This window comes from Rhipicephalus microplus, chromosome X (genome assembly GCF_043290135.1).
Source record: "Rhipicephalus microplus isolate Deutch F79 chromosome X, USDA_Rmic, whole genome shotgun sequence".
NCBI lineage: Eukaryota > Metazoa > Arthropoda > Arachnida > Ixodida > Ixodidae > Rhipicephalus > Rhipicephalus microplus.
The window spans coordinates 378,275,831-378,299,017 of NC_134710.1; the positions used below are offsets into that span (position 1 = coordinate 378,275,831).

The window sequence follows — 23,187 nt, forward strand, 5'->3', positions numbered from 1 at the left end:
CCTTTTCGCCTCAATCGAAAATGCAGCCGCCACAGCCGGGATTTGAGCCCGCGACCTGCGGGTCAGCAGCCGAGTACCTTAGCCACTAGACCACCGAGGCGGGGCACGCGAGAACTTTCTAAATAATGTGTTGCAATATATGATCTTTTGACATTTTCAACTAATATGAGCTGTCTCTCTAGCCGATTTTTAAAAATAATTATCACGAATTTCGACGTGTGATATTATGAAGTAGTAAGATTGATATGCTTAACCAAATGTTTTTTTTTATTTGCAAAGCGATGTTTTGGCAGCGTTTACAACGTAATATGGTGTGGCTAATTACTGATATATAACAAATCGGCTTTGGAAAAAGTAGTTCCCTAACGGCAACGCCAGATTGTGCAAAAATGTTAGCAAACAAATGAACCAGCGTAAGTCAATTCTGTTAAATGTTCATGGCTATGGAGCTTGAGTCTTAAAAGCCACACACGCACAGTTTAAATTCTAATATCACTTCAGAAAGGTTACCCGATTTTCCTCTCCTTGGGAAGTCCTCTGTCGTTAAAAGCATTTGACTTCCTTCGACTTCAAAGCCGGTGGCCGCAGTGGTACACGCTATACGTATAGATAAAGCAATCGAAGTTTCGTCTGGCCGAGTACATAATACAGAGCGGCGCGCTCTTCCCAATTAATTACAATAAAACATACAGATATACGTTTCTAGCGAATTTTCGGGGATGACGCGCAATTCATGCGCTTTGCCAGGCGTGTGTCATGCATCTGTCTGGCTCTGCGCAGGGGCACAGAAATTCTTAACATACCCCCCTCCTCCCATCCCAACGTATGTTCTACCCGCGGGTAAAAGCGCGCGAGCAAGGCGACGAAAGCGGCTGATTGATTGATTTGTGGGGTTTAACGTCCCAAAACCACCATTTGATTATGAGAGACGCCGTAGTGGAGGGCTCCGGAAATTTTGACCACCTGGGGTTCTTTAACGTGCACCCAAATCTGAGTACACGGGCCTACAACATTTCCGCCTCCATCGGAAATGCAGCCGCCGCAGCCGGGAATCGAACCCGTGACCTGCGGGTCAGCAGCCGAGTACCTTAGCCACTAGACCACCGCGGCGGGGCAAGCGGCTGAAGCAGAGACCAAACGAATCGGCCCAGGAGACGCTGCGCCAAATTATAGAGGGAATGTCACACAAAAGCATGGCGAGAAAATACGAGACCTTCCTATGTATACGCAAACCAGGCAACACGCGAACGCTAGCAAACAAGCGAACGACTATCGCACAATGTAAAAGTTCCGCTTTGTCATGAAGCAATCGAAAACTAAGTCGCAAAAAGGTAAACGAAACATTAGCTTTACTGATTGGGGTATCTGAACGCACATAAGGTGTCAAGTTTCTCACTCCAGCTGCAACTCGCCGTCCACTTCTAGATCCAAGACGCGATAAACGGCCACAGAGTCGGGAGATAAGATGCACAGCACGCCACCCTTGTTTTTGTAGTGACACACCTATAGTGCGAGATGCATGAAAATAAGTCGGCAAATCGAGTATTCGGTACATATAGTAAAGGCTAACGGGTTGGAACAGTGCGCATATGTTTATGAATACATGTTTATTCTTTGTTCAAACAGCAAAGGATCGGAATGATCTTCCACCCGACGTCGTGCACCACACAAGCCCAGTTCTGTTCAAAACCCACATCGAAAGAAATTTGTACCACAGCCTACCCCTCATGTAACACCCCACTGGGGCATTTGAGGTACAATAAAATAAATAAATACGCGCTCTTGCAGTCACTATGAAAGAAGCCATTACAGAATGCGGCAGAATTAAAACCCATGGGATTCATCTAACCACAGGATTGGAGCAGGGCACGTTGGGTAGCAGTTCCTGGAGCAGGCAAAGGCATCACCATCACCTGCGGCCGGCTCGGAGCATCCGAGAAATCCTTTTCGGGCAAGTTTGGAGCAGTCACAGAGAACGTTCAAGGGAGATGTAGCCCCGTTTCACAGCACTTGTGAACCAACGTTTCTCCAGTGCTGCATTTTTCAAACGCTAACCTGAAACTGTGCAATAGCCTTATTGCGACAGGAATCATATGGAAACTCACGACGGGTTTCTGCCATCGCCATTGCCGTCATGTCCCACGCAAAGTCCAAACTGTTAACATACCCCTGCGCATCGTATGTTTTACCCGCAGGAAAAAAACACACGAGTGGGGCGACGAACATGGCTAAAGTAGAACAAACGAATCGGCCCATCTTAGATCTGAGGGCGCATGCTATACCATCCACTCTCTCGAAGGACCTGCCTTCGAGATGGGGGGGGGGGGGGGGTGATTCTTTAGCGAAAAATTAATAAAAAATTAGCCCCGTATCTGCATGTTACACCGCAAATGTCGTCGAAAGACTATAGTCTTGCGTCTGGAGAGAGTGAACAAAACGTTTATTTGATGTTCTGCGCAAGAAAATCGGTGAATGTTATTCTGGAGGCACTGCGCTAGAGTGCATCGAGCGTGCAGCGGAGGCGAACGAACCCATCAAGTCACGTCACACGTGAGACATGAGAGCTATCTGGCAGTTAAAAACGGGGCGCGTGCCGTGCGCGCCTGTCTCTGAGGTGATAAGGTGTAGAACGCGAACCGCCGTGTCGTCTTAGCAAAGCGTTGGAAACACTTGCCGTTTCGTGGAAGCATTGCATAGCCAGCGCAGTGTTATAAAGGCTTCGATCCTGAAAATTGCATATGTATGCCGTTTATAGTAAAAAATATACATAATACTGACGTGTTGTTATGGTGCCTCAGATATGCGCAATAAATGCTTTTAAATTGACAATCGCACAAGTATGAACGCTGAACCTTCAGCAATATTGGTGGGCGCTGCAGATAGGGTCGGCCGTTTGGAGTATAGTTTGGTCACTTTGGCGCGGCTTAGCGTACCGTTTAGGGTGGATGAACAGAGAAATGTACAGACAGAAATTTTCGCGTCGATGGTCCCCAAGAAGGAATATCGTCTTTAAAAAGACGGAAAGCTAAGGAAATGTGCTGTGGAGTGCACGATAAAAAAAAAGAGGACGCACCCCAACCGTTCCGAACGAGCATGAAAAGACGTGAGGGGGAGGGAAGGAAGGGTCGCTCGAGAAGCGCTCAATAATTTGCTTCCAAGGGCGCGGTCACTTGGGCGCGCGCGAGCTCGTCAGCCATCAGCATCCGGTTCGTATACACGTCGTCGTACTGCGCTCTCATCGCGAAGCGACTGCCAGAAGTGTTCCTCGCCCTGGCGCGACGATAGAGTCACGTGACATCAATCTAAGAGAGTTAGCTGCCAGTCGCTTTGTATGCCAATACGACTTGTTAATTGTTATTGCATTCAGTGCTTATCTCTTGCGGAGCACCGGTGACTTTCTTAGCTATGTATAGCAGCCCATTTGTTTAACGTGAACGCGCGTTACCACCGAGGCCCTAAGAGCCGTATAACGGAGCACAGCGGCAAAATGAACGCGAATGCGCACGCTGGCTCGATGAACATTCATGCACACTTGTCTTTTCTAGGCTCTTCTGTAAACTGGACAACATTCTGCTTTTTTTGGGAACTGTTACCATCATTTTGTTTCTGGATACTGCCATCAATTAAAAAAATCTCGGTTCTGTCGCAATGGCGAACCCATGAGCGCTATACGAACGAACTAATGTTATACAAATTAAGGATGGCAGCCAACTCTTGCGTAGCTCTAGAAAACTCTGATGCAAGAGATTACATCCACGCCATGGAGAGATGCCCTTTTCCGCAGCGTAGAGAGCGTAGTGCGTACAAGGGTTGATGAGCCATTAGCGCCGATGCCAGCCAGAATACCACACGCGCCAGCGATCGCGACAACGCCCTTAATCAAATTTCACAGCTGTTACTCGAGCCATCACAGCTTTGGCGAAACCGAAACTATATATAACATTTTCGATGAAACCGAAAGCACAGAGATTCAGCCACGTGGCCTAATGGCTATCGCACCTTGCGGCTTAATCCGGGTGCTACGACGCAGTGCTACGCTGATAGAGTTTGGCGCAACATCGATGGCTCAGAGCTTAATGGAGCAGGTAAAGAACTTTTACGCACAATGGCGCAAATTGCCCTGCTCTGCTTGTACATATATGGCACCATATACAGGAAGAACGACACGGCAGACTGTCTTATAGGTTTAGTAAACAGACTCCAATCAGGTGGTCGCTGCAGTGCGAGAGTTGTCCGCTTTTATTAGCTACAGTCAACAAGCATGACAGTGAGCCTTACCGCAGTTTAAGCAGGTAGTAACTTCGGTGGCGCCTTGAGAGTTGTGATTCAGAACTGTCCCTAAATGCACTATCGATAATCCATTTACCAATAGTTCTGCGCATAAGAGTCACAACAGCCCACTATTCGCAGTACTCAGCTCCTTTCATTTAGGAGCAGTTGTTTTGTGAATGAAATGACTTTATCGCAATAAGTCCACTAAAAATGACTCGATATGTGGGGTTTAACGTCCCAAAACCACCTTATGATTAAGAGAGAAGCCGTAGTGGAGGGCTTCGGAAATTTCGACCGCCTCGGGTTCTTTAACGTGCACCCTAATCTGAGCACACGGGCCCACAAACTGAATGCTCAAACCAAATCTATCAAAGCTACCAAACGTACGTTCGTGATTTTTGTTTCTCATTTTAAACCACAATACGCAACATAAATTCGAGCTTGCATTTCCGTGAGATACACTGCTTCCTTGACGATGCCGCTGAACCGTTCAGTTTAATTATCATTTGTAAATCAAGCATCTCAGTGAGGGAACACAAGTATGTCTACCGGCTCTCCCTTTAGCCTGCTCCTTTCTGAAATAATCGGTCGAGCAGCGGAGAACACTCATTCTGCAGGTACTGAAGTTGCCGAGATGCACAAGTACTTCCTAGCCATTTGAGAGAGCGGCGTCGTTCCGCAATGCAGAGTGCCAGAATTCTACTGGATTGATCATCCATTCCTCTGTAGGTAACTCAAAATACTGGCGAATCATTAGCTCTGCGTTTGAAGTGGTAGCTTGGAGCTCCAGTTGTTGCCTCTCAAGGAACCGCAGAATTCGTTTTGCTGCCGCTACTTCGTTATGAACCACATGCTGTCTAGTTGGTTCAGCTGCAGGGCCAACTAGCTTTGTGCTTCGAAGTAGTACCCCAATGTCTTCAGAATTTCCTTGCGCAAGCTGAAGTGGTTCAGCACCGAGTATATGGAGGTAGGCTGGGGGCACATAGACGTCCCCACCTTCCTTACAAGCACATGCTTGCGAGCGAGGTCACTTTAAATTTCGTTTCTGCGTCCAAAAGGCAGCGCCCTCGCCTAAATGAACGAAGACTCACAAAGCTACGTGATATGAGCCACCGTTGTTGCTTTTCTTGCTCACTTTTGTGCGCCCCATGCGGATGACTTTGCTTCAAATTCTTAGACAGATACCTTTTCCGTTCGCAATATTTACTTTGATTTGCTGGCTTTGTCTTGTTTTGCCTATCCACACGTGAAAGGATCTAGTAGATCCGAATCTACTTAAGAAGTATACAAAGAAATAATGCTCGCCCTGTGGGCTTCATGTTGTAGCAAAGAATATCACGAGCGATAGCGCTGCCTTGACAATCCTGCCATGGTTATCCCAACAACAAAGTTTACGGGGGGGGGGGGGGCGATGAGTTTGCGCAGTTGGTTTTGTACTAATGACAATGCTATTGAAATTACAGCCGAGGTTATACTATCAGTATTACCATCGATATTGCATTCGATAGTTCGTACCATCGACAGGGACTCAACGATCGACAGCATCGGTAGTGCTATCGATTATTCCGCATAACTACTTGACACAATTGACATCTGGTACGAACCCCGATTACGTTGGCAATCCAAGATTGTGTGCTTCGAAAATTGCCTGCCATCCAGACGGACGACCTGGCTGCAATAATCTCTGCACTATTTGACTGTTTAGACGTGAAAGTACGCAAGACTACAGATATCGCTTTCCTCACACCCTCTACTGTATTTTTGCATGCCTGCTTTATTACTCCGCTCTTTCAGTGCCTTCACTCTTTCCTTTCTCTGAAATGCAGTGTAAAGCGTCTCCTATAATCACATGGTGGTTTTGGGACGTTAAACCCCACGTATCAATGAAGTGCAGTGTAAAAAAACAGTAGGCTTACTTTGCAGTTATATCCCTACCGTTGTCTCATTTATTAATTGAGGCAACCGTGGTGGTGTAACGGTTACGGCACTCGAGTCATGACCCGAAGATCGCGGGTTCAATCTTGACCGCGGCGGGTGCCTGCCTATATGGCGAGATGCTAGTGGCCTCTGTAAAGTGCACGTTAAAAAGCACCAAATAGTCCGAATTTCCGGGAGCCATCCACTACGGCACACCTCAGAATCGCATCATGGTTTTTGCACCTAAAAACCCGAGGTAGCATTTATTACTCTGCATCTATGGAGGCAACGAAGCTCAAGTTAGAACAGTAGAAAGTATTTTTAATAGGTACGATTAGTGCTCGTGCATATTGTGCTTTATTTCGCTACGCTATCACTTATCAGCAAAAACGGAAACAAAGTGGGAACCATTCTGAACGTCGGACATGCAAACTGAATAGTGTCTTCCCAAATGTGTTTAAAGGGGAACTCCGCCGATTTTTGTGTTACATTCACCAATTTTGATAAAGCAGTAAGCATATGTTCTTTTTGGCATCCTGATAGCAAATGCCGAAATATACAAAGTCATTTTTTGAAAACAAATTTTAAAATTAGCATCCAATTCCGAAAACACATTTGTAAACTCGGGTCACTCTGTGGATGTGGACAGTCTTTCTACCCCGCCTAACCCAGGAGACGAATGCAGCGCACGCTTTCATCTACGAGGCGTCGAAGACGCGAGAACAGTTCGGTTTTGTCAACTGCATGGCGTGTTAGTGGTCGTTGACATCGAGTCTTAAAGTAATATTGAGCATTGCGGAGATCGATGCGGGGCAAGTCAGCTGCTTCAAGCACCGACAGGCCGAAACGAAAAAGCGATGCTTCCACGTTCACACTGCAGCTGCATACACCGCTGCAACTCGTCACTGGTGAGTTCAGATGACCTGGCAGAGCTTGACTCCGCGTGGGATTATATCGCCTGCTCGTCTTTCGCGCGATAGAAGAAGCTGCGTTTACACCCTGACTACCGTAGTGGCGTGCAGTCGTCGTTTCGTGACGTCATCGTATACCCACACGGAGCAGCTCCCAGTTTCGGTTTAGGTTTCGACACATATATTGCTTGTTTAAAAAATTGACGAGTCTCTCGGTAAAATGAACCACCTTTGCTGCGACAGCGCTGTTAATACTACTTGAAAATGGCATTATCTATATATAGTCGAAAATGCACCAGAGTTCCCACTTCAGTTGTCGCATGATGTTCCGCTGTTCGGCTACACAAAGTTGAGTGTTCAAATGTCGAACAATTAGCCTTCCTTCCTTCAAGGTTCAGTGTGCGTACACTTGGGATCCGCTGCACTTTCAATGCAACTCGAGCCCCACCAGGTATATTTCCTTCCTTCAAGGTTCAGTGTGCGTACACTTGGGATCCGCTGCACTTTCAATGCAACTCGAGCCCCACCAGGTATATACAGGGTGCCCCAGCTATATTTAGCCACACTTTTAAAATATGGCGACACACGCAATGACAAGCGATCAAATGCAGGTTGCTGACGTTGGCTTGAATGAGTCGGACTATCCTTTGTGCTATGATTAATTGCCTATGAAGGCCACTTTTATTAACCAACGTTTTAAGCAAGGAAGACGGGCCAGACATTCCAATGAGAGAGTTGTTCATCTGTCTTCACAACGTCGGATTTTGACAGTTTTAAGTTTTACATTTTGTTGACTTTTAGTGTTTCCTACCAACTGCAAATGCCCGCGAAGTGAAAAAAAAAAAAATACCTCGTGACAAGCCACCTCGCGCACCAGTGCGCGCGATCATTCTGGTGATCTCTAACGTTCCCCGTACGAACAACATTATCATTTTTTCAATTCTGCTGTCTCGACAAGGCCGCCAGGCCTCGGAAAGTCTCACATTTCAACCATCGCCGAAGGGGGGCGAAAAAATCGACTGCTAAAGGAGAATAGCAGCTCCGTTCAAATCTGCCCTCGGGGACGCCAAAAAATCCGCTAGAGGCATCATAGTGGCTAAAAATTGGAAGCGAAGAGATTCATCATTTCCGAAAAAAAAAGTGCGCTTTTCGACACAATAAAGCGTATTGAATTCCACGTTGTGCGTAGTACTTACAAGCACCGAATTTGTTTACCGAATGCTGTGCCATGCGACTTCTACTATGGATTCTTTTATCGGTGGCGAAGCGGGAAAACATGCAGCGCCACTGTTTGGCGGAGGCAGCTGACACACATATGCGCCGGCCGTTAGTTTTCATCGGGTGGTCCTCGGCGTTACATTTTATTCGTAGCATTTTCTTACTCACTTCTGTAAGTCATTGAAGTCCCTGTACTGCTATGTGGTGCTGGAGGAAGTGTCATACCGGCGAAGGTATCAATTTATGCAAGTTCCACGGCGATGAAAAGTAGATTTTTTTACCAATGCTCGCATGTTATTTTTTTCAGTGATTTCACTCTGAGGTCGTCTTGCCGCTGCGAGTATTGTCTATTTGTGCATTACGTACATTCGCACTGATCCTACACGTCTTCGAATGCTTGCGTTTCTCTAGACTCTCGCTGCAACACGATTTCCTTGCGAAAAACCCCCCATCGTGCACTCAGCTTCACTGCACTATGTCGTAATGCAATATTGATTGATTGATTTGATTGATATGTGGGGTTAAACGTCCCAAAAACCACCATATGATTATGAGAGACGCTGTAGTGGAGGACTCCAGAAATTTTGACCACCTGGGGTTCTTTAACGTGCACCCAAATCTGAGCACACGGGCCTACAACATTTCCGCCTCCATCGGAAATGCAGCCGCCGCAGCCGGCATTCGATCCCACGACCTGCGGGTCAGCAGCCGAGTACCTTAGCCACTAGACCACCGCGGCGGGGCGTCGTAATGCAGTAAGCCGGGTTCGGCGAAAGCAAGAGATAACATTCGAAGCTTTCACTTAAGCACCTTATATCGACTTTTTACGACTGTTTTGTAATGATACTTTGTACAAGGAGACACAATTATGTTCGTTCTGCCTTTTGAAGACGAAGTTGTGCCGTTGGTGAACTCTCGATAATGCTGTAACCACGATAGATTAGCTTTTTTTGCATTCAAACATGATTGCTGGTTTGCTGTTAATAAATATTGTTCTCCGTACTCACTCGTGAATTGTTTTAACTGAGGCCAGCTGCCAATACATGCCTATCAGTTCATGCAACTTTAGTAAGCACAGGTATTGCATTACGAAGGGCACTTTGGCGGGCTGCTGCGCGTATCGACACGCTTTAAACAAGCGGGCGAGAGATAACGAGAAACCCATATCTCTTCACGAGTTACGGTTTCTTCGTCCACTTCTGTTCAAAATGGATAACCATAGAATGAAGAACCAACCGAGTCACCCTCGTATGCGCATACATCCGGTACAGAAAATGGCGGCCTTCTTTTTTAAAAAAATAAAAGAAAAACATTTTTTTTTGTTTTCCGCTTCCAGTTTACGCAGCGCCATTTATTGGGTGCCTTCGGTAGTTCCATGCGCTACCGCTCCTTATCTTGCGTACTGTTGTCAAGGCTACAGTTTGCCTTTCCTAAATTGGTCTTTTTTATTCGAAGGGGCCGCAACGATGGTGGTGGCCTTCAGATGAACACGGCTCGCTATCGGTCCCAAAAGCGATAACCGCTGTGACTGCTTACCACTGTCATCAACCGGTGCGATGGAAACATATCATTCGTACGCGGAACGTTAGAGGGCACCAGAATCACAGCGCGTGGAGGCACGCTAATGGGTTTTTCACGTGGTATTTTTTTGTATTTTGCGGGCATTTGTGGTTAGTAGAAAAACACTAATAATTAACAGATATAAAGTTCGAAACTGTCTAATTGGACGTTTTGCAAACCGATCTACATCGGGCCCTCCAACGTTCCGCGTACGAACGATACGCCACCTTCGCATCGGAATACGACAGTGGTAAGCAGTCACAGCGGTTATCGCTTTTGTGACCGTTAGCGAACCATGATCATCTGAAAGCCACCATTTCTCATTGTCGACATTTCTCATTGAAATTTTCGACCCATCTTTGTTCCTACAGAAGTTGGTTAGTTAAAAGCGTCTAATTAAACAATTGATCAGAACACAAAAATAGTCTGATTCACTCCAGAAAACGGTCAGTAACATGCATTTGGTCGTGTCGCGATTGCGTATGTCGGCATATTTTTAAATTCTGGCTAAAGATAGCTGGGGCACTCTGTATAGTAAACATTATGGCGCAGTCTGCTAACAGTGTACGCATGATAATTCATTTGTTTTTTTGGAAGGACACATCGTCGAATAAAAACAGCAAAACTGAAAAATATATAATTACATAACTGCACGTTAAATAGGTGTCACTCCTTACTCCCGATTACTTTCTTGTTTTGACACCATGACAATACTAATCTATAACAAACGCAACAGCTTGCATATTTTCCGGTGAGAACTAAATGTCCGAAACTGACAAGAACCTCCCCCCCCCCCCCCCCTGTGCCCTCCGAAAAAAATAAAACTCTTGCTCTCCCTCTCAACTGACAGGCGTTCTGGCGGTAACAATAACCGTCTATAATGTTAACAAGTAGCCTGAACGATTCGAGCGAAACTTCCGGGCGCCAGAGCCTTCGGACCTTTTGTCAAAGATCTAAAATGCCCGGGACGAAGGGGCCCATTTGCTGCAGCCCGCCAGCACTCGAAGAAGTGCTGCGAAGAGATAGATATCTCAAAGCGGATGTAAAAGGTGATAAGGGATCGCAGAACTGCCCATGAAAGCCCGCTTTTTTTTTTTTTTTTTCAACAAGACAGCGCGAGAAGGCACTCCGTGGGGTCACTGAGTGCCGCCAAACAAGACGGCTTTGTGGCTCAACATCAGCGAGGCTCAACTCGAGCCACTTGTAAACGAATACCTTCGATGTATAGCTTATAAAGCGCTGTTGAGGTAACAGAGATAATGCAGGTAGCACCAAGGAATGGGGGCAGGGTCCGAGAATAAAAGAAGATTCCGAGTAAACCGAAGCTCTTTTATTGCGGTAGCGACTGACATTTTACGATAGCACCTTATCACTTTCGCATGAAAGACAATAAACAGTGCAAGTAATGCTAGAGGAAAATGACCATCGATTATTACTCTAAAAGGACCTGTTCGACTACAACTTTTTCAGTCAAATCACTATTAGAACCAAAAAGACTAAACACAAACAAAATACCTTTCCATGTAAATATTTTAAACGATGCATTATATTTATCTCACAATTATTGGTGAATTCACAATGGTGGGTGATTGCTAAGAACATTGGGGCCTGAATCTATGCATCCGCAATAGGGACAATGTTTTCTGCAGACGACCTTTCAGGAATACTTTCTTACAGTGTGCTTCTTGTGCAAATCATTATGCTTCGTTAGCGAATTTCTCGCGCCTGAGGCAGTGAAATGAGGCACTATAAGTCACTTATGGCTGGCCGGGGTCGGTACGCCATTGACAGCGAAAGACCAATGAGATGGAACATATATATGACGAGAAATAGACGCAATAGTTTCAATCTACATCCTCATTTACGGAGGCAATGAGAAGAGAGCAGGATTAAATTGTCGCGTTGCCTAAAAACGGCTCGATCACACAAGAGGGGTACTGTTCACGCGAAACAGACGCTGTGATGAACCTGGCGAGTCACGTGAGAAATTTCCTCCTTCCTGCACGCAGGCAAGTCGCTGTCTGAAGAGGATGAGATGTGAAGGTATAGCACATCAATTGCAGGAAAACACACCGCATGTCTGTGTAGTGACAGCTGCCTGAAGCTGTCACACGCCACTTATGTTCTCCAACACGACAGAACATAACTGTACACTTTCGAATTCCACGAACTGTTGCGAGACGCCAGCTTTCAGCAAACACGCCATACAAACCACCTTCGAGACCGAAGCGACACGAAGTATTTTGATTCAGTGAACCCAGCTTGAGTGAAATACGGCTTGAAAATGCCGGTCATGACGTCCAATTTACTGAAGCGAACTGTGCTATCAATTAATGAAGCATATAAACAAGCTTCCCAAGGTGGACCCTACGTAAAAAATCATGTTCAGTCACAGTCACGCATAAGCTTTGACACGAGAATCCCGACAGAAGCGTAAACGCGCCTGTGCGGTGAGCGCGCATGCACAGGCACATACTTTGAGAGCCGAAGCAAAGGCAGATGTTCCTGAGAGCATTTAAAACCATGGATTCATGCACAGATCGTGAAGGGCACTATTGATTGATTTGTGGTGTTTAACGTCCCAAAACCACCATATGATTATGAGAGACGCCGTAGTGGAGGGCTCCGGAAATTTCGACAACCTGGGGTTCTTTAACGTGCGCCCAAATCTGAGCACACGGGCCTACAACATTTCCGCCTCCATCGGAAATGCAGCCGCCGCAGCCGGGAATCGATCCCGCGACCTGCGGGTCAGTGAAGGGCACTAAACAGCAATCACAAAATTTAAAATTGGAAACTTCCATTTATGCGCAGCTTACGCGTACAGCAGACTCGCTGCAACCAGCCACGACTATCATTATGACCACCTTTGCATAAGAGCATGAAAGTGGAGACAGAGAGAGCTATAGACACCCGAAATAGCAGCCTGATGACGCGATGCGAACAATTGTTTCAATTTACGGGAGAACAATTTCTTTACCGCGAAAATGTACGCCTTGAATGCAGTAATGCCTTCGATATCCCGCGCGCCGCGCCCATAGCACCTTTTAGCAAAGGTATCTTTAGTTTTGGAGTTGTATGTACATACGGGCAAACTCTACGATGAGATTATGGGGCACGCTGGGCAGCTCTGAATTAAATTTTATCTCTTCGGGTTTGTTAACATGCACCTAAATCTAATCACACGGTTTTTCAGCATTTCTACCTCATTGAAGGGAAGAGGTACAGTTATCGGACGCTTGCTGGTGCTTTAGTGTAGTCCATTGCTACTCATGCGATGCCAATCCAGTTTTGTTCACTTTACGCAGCCTCGAGTGAAAAGCGCACAGGAGAGTTCGCCACATGAATACGAAGGTCGGCGACGAATAATCGTGGTTGCTTATTTAAAGTTTTTTTTTTTCCTCGGCCCAGACCAACGCACAATTTCTTTAACGTAGCCTGAAGAGGGCGCCTGAAGCACCGCTCCAATACGCACCAAAGGCGGTGGTTGTTCTAAGCCACCGCGACAGCGAATCAAGCGGTGCGATGCCAGCGGGCCATTCGGGCGTGAAAAATGGCTTCGGTTTGCAGAATGCCACGAGCCCTCCACCCAGTTCTCGAGAAAACGAGGCGGCCTTGGAGAAAACCAAGAGGTGCTGGGACGAGCAGCAGCAGCGGGGGGTATCGTCCCTATTCCACGGCCTCCCGGCGTTTTGGAGACACCAATTTTCGCAGCAGGAAACGAGCTCATTCAGAAGAGGGTCACCCGGGGCCTCCCTCCAGCCACAAGTGCCGCTTTAGACCATACGCACACTTTGGTCGGAAATCCCGAAAAGAGAAACCTTCGTCGAAGCTCTCAGTGTGTCTACTTGACACGTGCATTTTGGTAAGAATACCACGCTTTCAATGTGCACTCAAGTCGACAAGGATGCACTAGCTCAGATCCAGGCCAGCTTTCACGGTTATTGGTGCTTAGTTCGCCTGTCTTCCACCACGTCCAGCATAGCTTTTATCTTTTTGAATCTCGCGCGATGTCAAGAAATGCGTCGCGGCAAGAAAAAAAAATCAAACAAAAGAGAAAAGTTCAAGGCCGCCGTTTATCGTCAACGGCTACAGAGATATGACCAGCGAGTTGCAACGTGATAGAGGCTAGTCGTTCCACGTTCCTACGGCCACGAATCGTTCTACACATTAAAAAAAAAAAAAACGCTGCCCTATTGCACCAGAAAGTATATAAAAAAAACATCAAAAGCTAAGCATTTAATACATTTGGTTACGTTTCTAGCCGCATACGCCACCTACGACTTTTAGATATCCTAGCAGTTTCGGTAACGGTATCTAAGCCAAAATTGGTATGGTAACATGAGTGCATTACGAACATAAGCGACTATATAGTCACAACATGGAAATCATGGCATATATGTCATGATTTACATTTCATGTTCTTGCTGCTCTTGCGGTGGTTTCGTTCACAAGACATTGCGAATCTGGTATGGTAAGACATGACTGCATGGCGAAAATAAGTGGCAAACCATAACGTGAAAATCATGACATGCATGTCATGTAAGTCATGACTACACGCCACTCTCATGGTGTGCTCGCAGTCGTTTCGCTAGCTTCACATATACCAAATTTGGTATTCCGGGACGTGAATGAATGATGGAGGTATATGACTGGTGCAAACTTGAAAATTAAATCGTGAGATGCGTGTCATGTAAGAACATGACTACATGCCACGCTCGTGATGCACACGCGGCCGTTTCGCTAGCTTCACATATACACTCTAAAAAAAGAGCGAGTAAAAAGGGTGTCTTTTTGTCCCACAACAATAATCGTCATCTATATTGCGTTCCATCCTTGCGCTATCGTCCCGCGCCCGGTACATTCCGGTCACGATCGACATGCCCATTATCAGGGTTACATTGCATTCCCGATAGAAAAGTGGCCAGCGCCGAGTTTTCAAGAAAGGAAGCGCACGCAAGTCTGATGATTATTGTTGTGGGACAAAAGGACACCCTTTTTACGCGATATTTCTTTAGAGTGTACCACATTTTGTGCTACGTGACGGATGACGAAGGCATAGGACTGGTGCAAACATGGTAATCATGACATGCGTGCCATGTAAGGACATAACATAACCCGCAAATCTTACGCTCGCGGCCGTTGCGCTAGCTCCACATATACCAAATTTGTATCACGTGACATGAATAGACGACGAAAATAAATGACACGTCCAAACGTGATTATCTTGATATGCGTGTCATGTAAAACATTACATGCTACGCTCATAGCGTGCTCGCGGTCGCTTCGGTAGCTGTGCATATACTAAATTTGGTATTACGTGATGTTAATGAACTACGAACACAAATAGCGAGTTTTAGAATAACGTTTGCAGGCGCTGCGGGCATAGCGGGCACAATATGACCTTTATAGTAACGTTTGCCCCTCCTAGGGAAGAATTTAGAGACTTCAGCTGCCCCGCAAACTCAAATTCACGGAAACTGATTTGATTGATTTGTGGGGTTTAACGTCCCAAAACCACCATATGATTATGAGAGACGCCGTAGTGGAGGGCTCCGGAAATTTTGACCACCTGGGGTTCTTTAACGTGCACCCAAATCTGAGCACACGGGCCTCGACATTTCCGCCTCCATCGGAAATGCAGCCGCCGCAGCCGGGATTTGAACCCGCGACCTGCGGGTAAATTCACGGAAACTACACATAGTCTCGACGCCAGCACTTCGCGGGCCTCACGGGCCGCGATCTCCACACGCTATTTACGATTTTCTGCGGGCGGGCCGCAAACGCGAACGGCGGCTCACTTAGGACGCATGCGCAGTGGCAGCGACCGCATCACAATGACTCGCGGTGCGCTATTGTCAAGCTCCCTAATGCCAGGCGCAAGCATGATAATCATGACATCGAAGTTGTGTACGGCATAATTTACGTCCGTCTCGTAACGTTTTGCTGATTTTGGAGTGACATATACACCTTCCTCATTGGTGCCTCACATTTCATCAATTACCACTGTACCTGGGATATGCCAGTTTATTCTTTTCTTTCTTCTTCTCTACAACATCGGTGATATGCCCACTGTTTGCCCGGTTCGCGACGTAGAGAAGAGGTGATTTGCTGGCGCGGGGGCGGCGTCAAGCACAATTAAGAACTGCTGTGCCTAGCTAAACAAATTCAACCATCGGCAAGCCTTATAAAGCCATGTTTGGCATTGTAAAACCGAATTAGCAACGCATAACTAAGCTAATGCACTCACACTGTAATAAACCCTATTCAAGCCGAACTGAGATTCATGTATGCCATGCTGGTCAAGGTGATGTGCAGAGCTTAGTGATTAAGTATAGAGCTCAATCGGTTAATTAGCTCATTAAGCTTAGGTTAACATAAGAAGCAACCTAATCTAGATCAAGCCTCGAATGTGTAAATTAGGCCAATGGTTTATGTATAGAAACAAGGTGCTCGGTGCTGCGATTGCGATGCGATTCTCAGTGAAACCTGGTCGATACCAAGCCAATACTCGTGAATCGCAATGTGATCGCTTGAACATATTGTGCATGGGCGTGTGAGTGAACGTGTGCCTATAGTGAAACCTACGCAAGGCAGTGCCAACTAGCGTTGCTCTGCGCCAGCCTTGCACGACTATATAGGCGAAAGCTGAGGAAATATTTTCCCGCGTCGAAACGGTCGGCTGAAGGCAGATGTTGAAGGGGTTGGCATACATTTTATTGATTTCACAGTCGAATAGAAGAATTTGGCAATGTTGAGTGTTAGGTAACTAAGCTTGCAGCGTAGGCTAACCTGTCGTCCCCGTGTTTTCTTTTTTTTACTTTTTTTTCCACTACTTAGAGCCTTTTCTGACTGCACAGAAGGCGGTTATGGTTATAGTAAGTGTTGGTGGTCTTGCGTCCGAAAAACGCGATATAAATAGACGTTATAGTTGAAGGCCGGTACTTCGACGACGCGGGGTTAACAAGCTTTTAAATCTGTGCACACGATCTTGTAGCAGATTGCATTCACTGAAATGTGACCGCGAACTCGGTCCCGCGAGATAACATGGTGTTGTCTAACACATGGCTTCTCTCCCTTATTCATTAACGAGGGTATCGTACCGGCAGACTTGGTGCCTATAGGTTGTATACGAGAGACGATTGGTCAGCTGCCAGCTCGTATTAAGTTCACATGCTACGTGACGCCAAATAGGCTCATATACCCAAAAAAGTGCGTGGGAGGATAGCCACCATGGTAGCTCACTGCTATAGAGCAGGGAATGCGTTATTCGAAGGTCACAAGTTTTGTTCCTGCCCACGGCAAGTGATATTTTCACCTACTTTGTTTTTCTTCAAATTTACAGAACAATTAACGTCCCGTGCCCTTTCCTTGGCATTATTGGCTGTTAGAACTCAATTTATATATATATATATATATATATATATATACGTAAATCGAGAGCGGGAGGATAAAGAATAAACACGACTTATCAAAAATAACAGAATAAAACATTGACTATTACATAAAGAAAACTCATTTTCCTTATGCCTATACTATATACTTATTCTGCACAAGAGCCGTGCGATTGCCGCAATTTTGTCGCCCAGCGACTTAGTTTTTAATGCGACCATGACCCGAGACTCCCTCCTTTTCCCTGGTTCAAGATCCGAATCTTAAAATCGTAAAAGAAAAAGGAGCTGGTACTCAGATCCTCATGTGAAGTAACTGGAAGACAGATTGCGAACAGTCCGTCGGTGATTAATGAGAGCCTAAGCCAAGCTCTTAAATAATATCCCGGCACAGCGCCCGGTAGAGCGGTAGGGGGGGGGGGGGGAGGGGTAGAGGATGCTTCGCTTTCCATGAAGCTAAAATACCTATGAAAAACTAAAGTAGCTCCAACCGCGCCCTCTCGTCTCCTCTCATCAGCAACAGCAGCGTCTCTATATGTCCTCCAGAAAACTGCGGACGCAGGCCATGGCTTCCGAGATGGTGGGCGAGCATCTCGGAGGACATCCACAGGCATACACTATCCCGGCGCACGGAAGAGGGGTACGCCGGCGTCACTGTGGAGCGTGCGCGTGTTTCTGCGGCCATGGCACAAGCAGAAGAAAACGCACGAGAGAGGGCAGACAAGATGGCGCTTGCACTACCAAGCACAGGGGAAATGAGCCTGCACACTGTCACTAATGGCGCTACTTTAGCGAGTTCTAGGGACTTCACATGAAGCAGCCTGGAGGGGGCCCGAGTCTCTCGGCCCCTCCTCTTGCCTCTAGCACTCTCCGCCTTTGATGACAACGTGAAAAGCGCATATGTGCGCCGAATGTGTGGGTGTGTTTGCGGTTGAATAATTTTCAAATGGTTGAGCAGCTAGCATATTCACAAGTTGTCTCACAGATGATGAGATTCACTTGTTTTAGAGAGCACTAACAAAATAATAATAAGAGGACGCCGCAAAGACCAAATACTAGCGCTTGTATTTGTTGCTTGTTCCCTTTTCTTTTCTTTGTGTGCTGTGTATATCGTAATGGAGTCGGCTCAGTCTGACGCTCTGCATTAAGCGTTCACTGTAGCGTTGGATGAACGCTCCAGCTTTAGCTAAAAGGCCCGCCCATGCATTACAGACGCAGCCAGTTTTTTAGTACTTCAATGCTTAATTCCATAAAGCGCGATTACCCAGTGCTTCAAGCACTCGAGAGAAATTTTTCGACCGAGTGAGTTAGCGCGTTAATCCGTCGTGAAAGCGGTTGAAAGCGTGGGACCGTGCTCACGAAAGCGTCGAATGCTGGCGTTGCTCACAAGAGGAAATTTCAGCTAACGCTTGTTCTCGACCTACGAATAAAAGGCAACTGGGCAATCTAAGAAAACAAAATAAATAAAGATAACGCTTATACACAAACAGTCTGTACGAATGCGTGCCGTCGGCACGACAGTATGCGTCGGTTGTTTTGTGACGGACATTGACGCGCTTTCCAGGGCACATTTTTACTACCTGCTTATTGCAATGCATGCAGCTCGCTATTCACCCAGCTGTATTCTTTTTACGTTTACACAGCCTCTCTGCGTAACAAAAGAAAATCAGTACAACTAGCTGCGAAGCGACCATCGGGATAACGAACACTTTCGACAACCCTTCTTCGGACACTTGTTTATGATCACTGCATGTTTTTTTTTTTTTTAGCTCGCCTTGATTAGGCAGCAATGCAGTCACTGAGTGCCGGATGCAGGCTCGAAAGCTTCTGAGGGAGTAAAAAAAAAATGAAGTGAGCTTGGCACAAGTGGTTCCAAGCCTGATGGAAGTGCAGAGTCAGGCGACACTAGTTTGTCTTTATCTCTTTGTATTTTTAGATCACCCGTTTGTACGTTTCCATTTCTCTATTTTTATACGTATATTTATTTCATTTCACTATCACTCACTTCCTTTTCTCTCTTTCGATGTATTTCTTTTTTATTCTATTTCTTTTTTTTCCTTCATATTGCTTTACTATCTACCCTCCCCCTTTTCCTAATGAAAACTACCACATAAAGCACGTGCCTCGTACCAAATATTATTGCATGAACACACATGAAGCATATGTGTTGACGCATGCGAGATGATCATACGAGATGATTGAATATGTCATGCGAGATGGTTCGATAGAGACCTCCTCCTCAGATCTCGGATCCCGACTTCCTTTTCCCACTATATTTTCTATTAAACGCTACATTATGCTATGCCAGTGTCCCTGGATAACCAAGTGGCCACGATGCCCGTTATCGGATCATGGGATCGAAAAGATTCTTTTACCGAGAATGCTTTCACCCGACGCCTGAGAAAACGGCGTGCGTGTTATAAAGAGGGAGGGGGGAGAATAAGAATACGAAGAAGAGGGAACGTCGTTTTTCGGCCACTCCCTCTGAGTGGGTGTGAGCCATTCACTTAGGACATCATCAGCATCTCCAGTCTAGTATGAAGGTAATAAATTAACCAACACATTTTCTGCTCGCCGATTAAACAGCTCTGCTGCTAAAAGAGAAAGTTCAGCTACTTTTCACGCAGCCGAGGGTCGTTTGTCAGGGGGCAGCTATGGACATTCCGCTGGCCATGAAAAAAACGCGGTTAGCAAACATGACAGCTGCAATAGACACAGAACCACTTTAAAACAACATACCTGAAATACTATCACGTTTACTATGCATCGTACCGAATAATCCATTTTTTTCTGGTATCACCAAAAAAAAAAAAAAGGACGCCTTCAGTATGGCATTTAAACAAGGCAAATTAAACTCAATTACACCCCAACCGTCCGTAAACTTTCTTCTCTTCCTTCGGTACGAAGATCATGCAGACTGCAGCTCCATATGCAACTCAAGCTAAGCAGTCTGTTTTCGAAAAAGTACAACATGTCTAAATATACCTATCGTTCGCCGAGTAGCGATTATAGAAGCGTAAATACGGCGACCCCGACACCATATTCTCGCTTACTAAACACGTGCAGGGTGCGCCGCTCCTTTAACGCAGCTCGTGCGTGATGGGAGTCTGCTATTCATGCAACGCGACCATATTTCAAGCACACACACCCATGCGATAGATCCCTACAGAAAATATGCCACTGCCGGCAGTTTGACACGATAATCGCGCGAGCGCCCGCCCCTCCGGCTTCCATCGCTTTTTCCGAGCCACGCCGGCTGCGTCGGCACACAGCCGGCTTCGCACGCCGCCGGCGCGGCGCGGAAATCGTTGCCGGGTTTCACTCGCAAATGCGGCAGTTCACTTACGAATCGCCCAGCCACTCGTGGAAGTCGATGGTGCCGATGGTTGTCTCGCATGTGAAGTTGGGAAATGGGTCTCCCAAGTTGAGCGGTGGCATCTTCACCAGCGTTGCTTGAAGCACACACGGACTGCGCGTCGTTGCCGAGCAGTTTCCCAACTGGCTTAGGGCGCCAACGCAGACGCCCTTTTCTTTCAAGCCCTTTCCTGCGCACGCGCAGTCGCGGTGCGCACTCTTTCTCTCCACTCGCAGCACGCTTGCGAGTCTAGGAAAGGCCAACGTGGTACAGGCGCCCTTTCCGAAGGAATTTCAAGGAGGGGGTGAAATTAAAGAGAGATGAAAGGGGGTGGCTTCGGATAGTGTGACAGCCTTAGGGTGCCACTTACATTTCTCACAAGCATGCCGCATCGCGTATTGTAAATTTTAATGGCGCCTCGCTCCATTGTAAGCAGAGCGCGTGGTTTGAATTGGCTCACTGCCGAGCGTGTGGAGCCCGATCTGCAAGCTATTGCATTGAAGTTCAGGGTGGCCGCGTATTCCGCCCTCCGCTCTTAGTGGGCCTTGTTCCGCGCGCTGGCTGCAACCAGATTGTCTTGCTAGTGTTGTTTGATTCTGGTCGCGTACAAATTTCTATGAAACATGGTGGCCCACGTGAGCTAAATAGGCACCGTACTGATTGTCTGAAGTGTTGAAAGGTCCATCAATTGGCTGGCGAATCGTCATGCCTACAGCTGTAGTTACGTCCGCCTGGTGGTGAGGGCTCCCTTAGTTATTGTTTTGTGCTAATAAGCTGTGAGGCTTGTTATTTCACTCCTTGCCACGTCCTCTGCGTTTTAATTTGCGTTGCCACTTCGACCTTATTTTGATCTCTCTTTCATTATCTGTATACGTTGACATCTCGTCACTAGCGGATAATTGCGTTGGAAACGATTAGGAAGCCTTGGAAAAGAAATCATGACCCAAGTTAAAAAAGAAGCAACAGATACAGATCTACCAAAAAATAAAAAAATAAAGCTCAAGAAAACAGCAGATGCAACTCAACAGATATTTCCTAGGACTCAAGATTTTATGTTGAGAAAGGGTTAGTGAACCTAAGTGTCCTATTAAAGTATCCCTCCACTCATTCAGAATTAAACATATATCCCGAGTGGCAATGGCCTCAAGCCTTATCCTTTTTGTTTGCTTGCTACTTTGTTTCGTTCGTTTGGACGAGGCGAAGTGCAGCCCCTTTTTTTTCGGCACAGTGACAATCAGATGTCCAAATCACTGTATTTTCGCGTAGAACCAGCGAAGTTTACGCACTTCAGAAACCATCACTCACGAAACGAACGCAAGGTACAACTATTCAGACAAACAACAGAATTATTCCCCTACCACACTATAGATGATATATAATTCTGGTGCGGAAAGTTTGTGGTGGTCCTTGCACAGAACTTGTGGGTGCGTTTGAAGTGGTAAAATTGGCTTCAAAGGAAGGAGCACTCAGACCATCGGCTATCTGACAAGAAATGGTGTCATGGAAATAGCAGCCATTTCCAACATTGTCCCTTATTTGTAGCGGAGGGATGAAACAAAGTCGAGGAGAGCGCAGAGGGTCGAAATGACCAACGACAGACCTGGTGAGCACGGCGCAAGACGAAGAAGACTAAGGAGTTCTTGCTTTAATTCTATGCACACTTGTTACGAAACTACCGTCAGTTTACCTGCAGTAAGTACATACCAGGTCATCACGGAGGCGTACAGCTTGTCATCATTGCATGTGCTAGCTTTTGCTTACGAAAAAATGAGAGCGAATTAAAGGATAGCAAATCAGACTAAATGCGAACAATGCAAAACTAATACCGGAACAAAATAAAAGAAGATGAAAAGATCACTTCCCCGGTCTTTTTTCCGTTCCCGTGTTGCTTCTGCGCAGTGAACGTTCCGTTACAATGCACCAGTAAGCTTATTGGCTCTTGGGCACTTTTGACGTAATCAGCCACAGACCGTTTTTGGTTAAACTTACAAACTTAGATGTTGACAAGTCTGCTGTGAATCTTCTGCACACCTATCTGCTAATAGATCATGTTATGTGACCGCAAATGTCAAACGTCTTTTTTGTACAAAGTGACTATATGTAGTGGAGTCCGTCAAGGGTCGGCATTAGGCCCACCATTATTTTTATTTTCCGTTAACGATGTTTTTACAATATTCCTTTTCTAATTCGTTATTCTCTGAATACCCCCGAATGGCGTTAATACAATAACTCTTCTCTTAATACCTCAAAGACAAAATTCATGACTATATGTCGCAAGACACCCATCGCGTCATTTCCGTCCTCTGTCAATACCACGTCGTTATTTAAGGTAGATGAATTCAGTGATCTTGGCGTTCTTTATGATAGCATGCTAAACATTTCTGCTCATACTGAACGTGCTGCCATGCGTGGAATTTGTTCTCTCGACTGTGTTTGTAGAATCTCTCGAAAACTCAGTTCACCTAACATCCACAAACTGTACACTGCCATATGTCTTCCTCAACTCGGATATGCATCTGTGATCTGGAATAGGATTGCTAAATGTGGTAGTGATGCCATTGTA

The 23,187-nt window shown here is 46.2% G+C and overlaps 1 protein-coding gene across 1 annotated transcript in view; it reads right to left on the reverse strand.

Annotated features, from left to right (window-relative positions):
* The window catches only part of LOC119161045 (peroxiredoxin-6), a 57,208-nt gene extending 36,425 nt beyond the window's left edge, over positions 1 to 20,783 (reverse strand). Inside the window, exon 1 of the mRNA XM_037413368.2 lies at positions 20,616 to 20,783. Within this exon, the coding sequence (XP_037269265.1) occupies positions 20,616 to 20,707 (92 nt within the window). The 5' untranslated portion in view covers positions 20,708 to 20,783. The remainder of the gene's footprint in view (positions 1 to 20,615) is intronic.
* Positions 20,784 to 23,187: the final 2,404 nt, after the last annotated feature.